The sequence below is a fragment of the Mytilus californianus genome, unplaced genomic scaffold (genome assembly GCF_021869535.1).
Source record: "Mytilus californianus isolate M0D057914Y unplaced genomic scaffold, xbMytCali1.0.p SCAF_9, whole genome shotgun sequence".
NCBI lineage: Eukaryota > Metazoa > Mollusca > Bivalvia > Mytilida > Mytilidae > Mytilus > Mytilus californianus.
Genome location: NW_026262745.1, coordinates 46,433,487 through 46,441,927, shown reverse-complemented (window position 1 = coordinate 46,441,927; position 8,441 = coordinate 46,433,487). Strand labels below are relative to the sequence as shown.

The 8,441-nt window shown below is 31.9% G+C and overlaps 1 protein-coding gene across 1 annotated transcript; it reads right to left on the bottom strand.

Moving 5' to 3' along the window:
* Positions 1 to 4,752: 4,752 nt before the first annotated feature.
* On the bottom strand, positions 4,753 to 7,995 carry LOC127715925 (uncharacterized). Its single transcript, XM_052222034.1, has 4 exons — positions 7,992 to 7,995; positions 7,448 to 7,561; positions 6,005 to 6,130; positions 4,753 to 4,781 (listed from the first exon to the last, which is right to left on the bottom strand). Exons 1-4 carry the CDS (start codon positions 7,993 to 7,995, stop codon positions 4,753 to 4,755), a joined length of 273 nt encoding a protein of 90 aa, XP_052077994.1.
* Positions 7,996 to 8,441: the final 446 nt, after the last annotated feature.

The window sequence follows — 8,441 nt, the reverse complement described above, 5'->3', positions numbered from 1 at the left end:
TGTGACTTATGACATCTGGACCAGATGCCTTATTAGGATTTAAAATTTTAATTATATCAACTATTTCATATTTTTCAATTACTAAATAATTTAAAATAATATTGGTTCTTGGTTCAACTTCAGGGATGGGAACACCTTCCTCCTCTAGGGAAGAAATCAGACTAACATATTTATTCAACAGATTACATTTCTCGTCGTCTCCATACACTACAATTTCCATACTTTCATTGTGAATAATATTATTAAGTGGTGGTAAATCACCAGAACCCTTATTGGATTTAATAAGCATTTTCATTATCTTCCAATAAGTTTTGGGGTTAGCCATGTTATTTAAGATGATATTATCCAAGCTTCTTTCAATTTTTTCTTTTGCAGCTTTTTTCAAATTATTTACTTTAATCCTCTGCTTTTTGTATTTATTAATGTCAGAATCGTTTTTAGTTTTTAAGGCTTTTTTACGAAATCGGTCTCTTATGTGGATTTCTTTCCTTAACTCGTTGTCAAACCATGGTCTGTCATTGTTTCGTATATAAACATGTCGAGTTGGGATGCTCTGCCTTGCGATGTCAAGGATTTTTTGAGTAAATGTATTGCACATCTCTAGTCTAGTCAATTTAGTGAACAACCTGCAACTAATTGCAACACAAAGTTTTTCTCTGAAAAACAAGTCTGTTACTATCTATGAATAACATACTAAAACTATACAAAAATATATTTTGCGGAAAGTGGTGTAATTTATAAAAATGTTTAGTAGTAAAAGTAAGGTTATATGAGTTGCTTCCCCTTATTTCCCAAAGTTGAAAAAAATTAAATTATACAAAAAATGTTCTGTAGTTTTTAAAACAGTTGAAATAATACAATACAATACATAATTATTTCAATTTAAAAGAATAATATTACAAATGAATCACTTTCCTGTCTCAAAATTTGTATATTTGAATAAGGATATAGACCGAGATTGTGTTCTGCTATTTTACAATCCAAGAATCTAATTCCCCAAAATAGTGTTGGTAAGTAACCTATAAATGAAAAACTGTGCTGAATTAGAGTTACCAACTTAGTCACATTCTTACTTGGTATTTGGAAGAATTCTGCCCCTGTGTTAAAGGCACAGGCATTTAATTTTTTGTTGGGGGAGGGGTTCCAGAAGTCATGTTTTGTTCTCTATAAAAAAAATTTTATTGCAAGATTCAAAGTCTTTAATGTATTTTTTTCCCCACAACTTAAGAAAGAAAACAATATATTTTTTTTTCATTTACCTTCTGAAATAAACATGTTAAGATTTAGAATTCAACAATGTTTCATAAAAAAATAAGAATGATGAGTGTTAAATGATTTTATGTTAAATATTTTTTCACAAATGAAAATTTCAGGCTCCTCGAAGCAAATAGCTACTCATGTAATTTGCGACGATCTCAGTACTCACACACCATATAAATAAAGCTTTGACTGTAACACTGAATCCACGTTTCACTTTGGTTACTAATCGGATGTGTACTTATTTATATTTTAGTCGATGCCAGCAGTATTTATTCATCAACTGTAATTACTAAGCTTTGAACTAGCTATGAGAACTCAGTGTCTTTTTGTTAATTGGTCATATACTCCGTGCTGATCTTTTTGAGTTGAGCCCTTTCCAACTGGTTTTTCCAATTTGTTCTTACGTTGTTTGCTATTTAAATAAAATTGAGAATGGAAATGGGGAATACTGTATGTCAAAGAGACAACAACCCGACCAGATCAAGAGCAGATAACAGCTGAAGGCCACAAATGGGTCTTCAACGCAACGAGAAAATCCCGCACCAGGAGGGGGTCCTCAGTCGGCCCCTAAATAAAAACTGTTCCTGATTATTGGAGGGTTGAGTGCTCGCAAACAGGGTTAACCCTGCACACTATGAATATGATCATCACAAGTCAGTGGCCCTTTATTACTTGGTTGTTATTGTTTGCTGTCTGTCATATTTGTTTTTCCGTTTATTGTTTTAACATTAATCAGGCCTTTGAGTTTCTTGTTTGACTTGTTTTATATTTTGACGATGAGCTATAGTTGTTAACATCCACACCCACATCATTGATATCTCTTGTGGAAAGTTTTCTCATTGGTAATCATACAACATCTTCTTATGTTTTTAAAGTGGGGAGATTTTATAATAAGTGGTGGTTTCATTGGCAAGCAATCAAACTTACTATCAAGAGATCACTGATAGAGTTTAGTGGACCATAAAACTTAAACATTTATATTCTTTGGCATGAGGTGTATTTTTTTAAATATTTTTATAGTTTCGTTTAAATGAGTTGAATACAGGTCAGCATTCCGGAAGCAGAAAACAGCGTCTTTAACATTGATATATCTGTAATAGAGTATATTTATGAATAAAGAGAGATTTGAGGTTTTTAAAGTCAACGAGAAAGCAACCCAAACGATTAACAAAAACCAACAGACATACTTTCAGATAAGACATGACTATCTAAACGCTATCTCTGGCCATCAAAGTCGCCCACAGACACTACAAATTTTGATTCATACACAAATGATGCATGATCATTTTTTTACAGTTCTTAGCCTAAGCTGATTATCTTTTATTAAATTAATTCAATGAGATATATTAAATAAAGAACTTGGTAATTTTTTTTCTTTATATACTAGTAAGTATATTTACTGGTATATCTTTGACCATAATATTTTCACATAGCAGACAACCCATGTTAGTTCTTTGTCATTACCATTTGGTTGATGTTTCAGACCACCACATACATGCAGGTTTATAGGGTACACACACAAGGCGCTGTTCCTATTAACACTTCCTCCAGGAAGTGATCCCATTAATTCATTCAACAGTGCTTATCTCATTTTCAACCTCTTTTAATGCTAATTCAGTGAACTAGTATATGTTCCTAAATTTAAAAAGCTTATATATCTGAAATTAAACGTGGATATTGATAGAGCTTGCTAAATAAAATTAGCAACACATTAAGAGAAATCTGCAATCACATCGTCTGAGTTTAACTGTGACTTTATGCAATTCAAATATTGTAAAAGTAGCTAATGAAAAAATACACAAAAAGGACTACAGTCAATGACGATGCAAGGACACTAGAAAAATGAATTTTCCAGCAATTAACATGACAAAATCAAAGTCAGTAACCAAACTGATTTACAGTTATTTTTGAACACAATCATTTTTGTCGAGCCTTCGACTTTTGTCGAAAAAGCGAGACATAGCGATCCTACATTCCGTCGTCGTCGTCGTCGTCGTCGTCGTCGGCGGCGTCCACAAATATTCACTCTGTGGTTAAAGTTTTTGAAATTTTAATAACTTTCTCAAACTATCCTAGATTTCTACCAAACTTGGACAGAAACTTGTTTATGATCATAAAATAATATTCAAAAGTAAATTTTGTAAAAAAAAAATCCATTTTTTCCGTATTTTACTTATAAATGGACTTAGTTTTTCTGCCAGTTTACATTACATTCACTCTGTGGTTAAAGTTTTTGAAATTTTAATAACTTTCTTAAACTATCTTGGATTTGTACCAAACATGGACAGAAGCTTGTTCATGATCAAAAGCTAGTATCTAGAAGGAAATTTTGTTAAAATCTTGTTCAATTTTTTCCGTATTTTACTTATAAATGGACTTAGTTTTTCTTCCAGTTAACATTACATACATTCTGCAGTTTAAGTTTTTAAAACATTTTTTAGAATCATAAACTATCCTGGATTTTTACCAAACTTGGACAGAAGCTACTTACAATCAAAAGATAGTATAGAGAGGAATATATTTTATTAATTTTTCTCCTTATTTTTGTTGAGCCTGCGATTAACAGCAAAAGTAGGCGAGACACTGGGTTCCGCGGAACCCTTACGAATTTTTTGTTTATTATACCTACACGTATAATTACTATAAATACATAACCGAAATATAAGATAAAATTTCAAACTTCCACGAAATGCATATATTTAAAACTGAGTTTTACTGTGTGTTTGTTTATTCTATATTGTCTAGAGAAACTAGGGGATGGTTGAGTTCTCAAACAACATGTTTTACCCCTGCCACATTATTGCACCTATCCCAAGTCAGAAACCTCTAGCCTTTGTTTGTCTTGTGTGTGTGTTTTTTTGTGTGATAATTTTGGTTCATTTGTATGTACTGGAGTTTAGGGTGGTGTCCATTTTGCTGATCTAGTGTACAAAATAATTAAGGGGTCAGCTGTAGCCCACCTCCGTGTGCCGGATTTACTTGCTATGTTAAAAACCCATTAGTGGCCTTGTTTTCTCTTTGACACATTTCCTGTTTCCATTCTCCATTTTTTCGTTTTTAAAAATCAAACTAGAAATAACCAAGATTTTAAAATTTTCATTTTATATGCCCCTCACTTAGGGGCATTATGTTTTTCTGTCTGTGCGTCTGTTCGTACGTCCGTCTGTCCTGCTTCAGATTAAAGTTTTTTGTTAAAGTTTTGGTCAAGGAATTTTTTGATGAAGTTGAAGTCCATTCATATTGAAACTTAGTACAAATGTTCCCTATGATAAGATCTTTCTAATTTTAATGCCAAATTAGAGTTTTGACCCAATTTCACAGTCCACTGAACATAGAAAATGATAGTGCGGGCGGGGCATCCGTGTACTATGGATATATTCTTGTTTTGTAGTTAGTGTCTAAAACAAAATATTTCACACAACAAATTGATTATTATTGATATCGATAACAAGAGGAATACATATGCGATAAACATAAGATAATATAGTCTGTCTATAAAGATCCTATGTATTCTCTATTTTCTGTCAAGATTCCAATTTGAAAGTTTTAACCATCAATAACCTAGATATCTTCATTTCCAGTTTTCGGGTTTTCGGTCTTAAAACATATATTAAACCAAAATTACCCAAATATTAATATTGATAACTAAAGGACTTCACAAATAAAACATAAAATAGTATGTTCTTTTTCTATATAGATCAAATTTCAAAAATATTAACCATTAACAACGGAGATTTTCTACGTTTCCAGTTTTCAGCGTTTTTTCACTAAATATCACTCATTTCACCTCAAAATTACTTCAATATGAATAATAATAACTAGAGGACTACATAATACTCTATTAAGATAAGGTTTCCTGTCTTCAACAAGCTTTAGGTCTAAAAATGTAACCATAAATAACATTTTTTCTTCTTTTCCAGTTTTCAGCATTTTTTCTCTAAAAACCACATATTTCACCCCAAAATAACCTTTTCCGCAAATTATATCAATGTATAGTTTTAGTATGTTGTTAGTACAAGTCTATATTATAATTTGCACTAAAAAAACCTTGTGTTGCAATTAGTTGCAGGTTTGGCGATTTTAGAGCTAAATTGACTAGGCTACTCGTCGACATCCTCAACATAAAAAAAAAGTGCATCCCAACTGACAGAATCAAGTCCGGAAGAAAATTTTTTTAAATCTGCTTTATCGTACAACCAAATTTCTCTTTTGAATGATTTGGATGCAAATCTCGGACATTCTAAAAATATTAAAGAAGCATCGTGATCACTTATTTCAGACGGTAATTTAAGTACGTCGGCAACAGAATATTTAATTGTGTCGCTGATTATTATCGTAAATTCAACATCATTTTGACTCAACTTAGATGCTCAGTCTTGTTTTTGAATTATGATCTTAACAGAGTCAATATAATTTCAGATCCGTCTTGTAGCTGTGGTGCTAAGCGTGAAGATTCATTTCACTTCTTTTTTGAATGTCCTAATTATGCGAATATAAGAATCAAACTATCTAATAATCTGAACTGGTTACCAGAGAACTCTCTATTAAATTTGAACATCTTAACCTCCGGTGATTCGTCATTAACTAATGATGAAAATGAAAGAATTTTTAAGAATGTATATGAATTTATTAAAGAGTCAAAGAGGTTTCTAATTGTGTAATACAGCACATTAAAGTGCATATACATTTATATTGTGCACAACCATTCACATCATCACACATCATCATTTACGTTAACTCTTACCACATAAAGGTGGACCTTTGAAAGTTGCAATTCCCTGGAACATCATTAACAGTCCCAATGCTTTATTTAAACGTTCTAATCCTAGGAGGTCAACCAGTATCACAGCATTCAAACTAACAAATACACCTACATTAAAATTATTCATTCTTTGACTAACAGTTAAATTATACAAAACGTCAGTTTTTTTATTTGTATTTTTATCATCACCATTCATTATGAAACATATAAGGAAATACATACTAGTAGTCTGTTCATAAACTAATGAAGCATCCATATGATGAAGAAAAAAGAAAAGAGGACAGATTGTTAAAAGAAGAGACAGAACAGAACTAGGAACAGGGAGGAGAGTACAGCCTTTGTGTGATCAATCATTAAATCTTTTGGTTTTGTTCTTGTTCTGCTATAGACATTATTTTTTTCTGTTTTATGGTGGTACTAAATACCTTGACTAAAATTGACTAGTTCTTGTACTCCTCGGAATGTAATAAAATAACACAAAAAGAATTAATCTAGGTGAAGAATGTGAGTTTTTTTCATTTATTATTGAATAATATTATCTCATTAATATTATTATATGTGGGTTAAAACGAAACAACAAAAACAGCACAGTGTGTATGGGGTTTTCACGATTGACAATATTACAGAATTTGTCCTTTAGAAAGTAATCAACACATTCCTACGTTTGGACTTCGTAAGAACTAATACTTTATTCTTTTTTTTTACTTTCTATTACAGTCTACGACTGTTTATTTAAATACATTATGCCTTTGAAGCTCCAATCAACTAACGATTCTTGAAATTGAATAAGAAGAAAACGTACTCACCTATAAACATTCCGTAAACAGGTGCATAACTCATTAGATAATCTTTATTATTATACTTCACGTAAAAATGCAATATTTTGATTGGCTTATACGAGGGTGTTAATTTACTCTATTCTATGGTGAATACTCTATTACCCTTCACGGAGACGTTTGATCAAGTGTGCGCTTTATTAAATACGACCCTATCCTATGGCAAATACTCTAGTACCCTTCACGGAGACGCTTGATCAAGTGTGCGCTTTATTAAATACGGATGGTTGTTATGTACAAGACGTCATAGTTTATTATTTTGAATTTGAAATTTAATCGACAGTAATAACAGAACATTCAGTATAATAAATTAAATAACACATATCTGAGAGGGTGATAGAGCAGATTGTTACCCCTCGAAAAGACATTGCCAACCTTGGCTTCGCCTCAGTTGACAATGTTTTCTCGGGTAAACAATCTGCTCTATCACCCTCTCAGCTATGTGTTATTTATATATTATCATTAAGGGGATTCATAACATTAGCAGTGCCACAAAAGACCAGTGATGTACCGTAAAGCAAAAGACGATTTACACCCTTTCGGTCTGCAATCCATCCGAATAAAATACGCCCAAATGTATTTGAAATACCAATAACGGAAAGCAGAAATGCACTGTCTAACTGGTTCATACCTTTTTCCTCTGCCCGATCTGGCAAATACACATATGATGCATTAAACCCCAGGCATGTGCAGCAATTCGATACTACAAAAATGGTAAATATTGGATTTGTCAATAACCCAAAATCAAAATGTCTAGAAAAGAAACTCAAAGTTGAATCTTTAGTAGATTTTGATTGTGTTGTTATTGCTTGTTTTAATACATGTACTCATCGTCCTGGTTTGCATTTTTCTCAATCGTACAACTTCTATCACTTGTGGTAAAATTTTCTTTTATGTATATCAAATTATCGTCGCATCGTAATAAATCGATTGATTCTTCTTTGGTTTCAGATTTTTCAGTCGTTCTTCCACTCTGTTTCTGCATCGGTCGAAAGAAAGCGCCACAAACAATAACGTTCAGTATGATTCCTGCTTCTATCAAAATAGTACCTCGCCGTCCATACTCTTCATTAGAATACGAACAACTGGAGCGAATATAAATATTCCTACTCCTGAACCACTCAAAGATATACCCATAGCAAACGATCGTCTCTTTTCAAAATGTTGCCCAACATATACTAATGTTGATAAAAAAAATACCGCCAAATCCTAAACCTTCAAGTATATAAAGATTTATATTCAAACACACAGTTCTATTTTGTTTGACTCCTTACATTAAAGCATTGAAATAAAAGTCTTTTTTTAAATTTTTTAATGAACTATCTCTATTAAAACATTATATTCAATTTCAAATTATTAGTATTTAGAACGGTAACACATAATGATTTTTAAGCATGAATTATACAACTAACGTAATTTATACAATAAAGATATAACCCTTGCCATCAACCCCCAGGAGAGACTACTTCCAAAATACCTGCATACTAATAATATAGGCTTTTTTGGTAAAGCATAAACAGGCTCATCATTCAAGTTGCTCTCTGGCATAAGCCTTGAATTTAAAAAAAAATCAATGCCGCTAA

Excerpts from the sequence above, each read along its gene's own strand:
- LOC127715925 (XM_052222034.1), bottom strand. Across the intron at positions 6,131-7,447 it reads ATTTCTGCTTTCCGTTATTG|GTGTATTTGTTAGTTTGAAT; the intron begins GTATTTCAAATA and ends ATTTTAATGTAG. Across the intron at positions 4,782-6,004 it reads CAAAGGTCCACCTTTATGTG|AAAATAGAGAATACATAGGA; the intron begins GTAAGAGTTAAC and ends GAATCTTGACAG.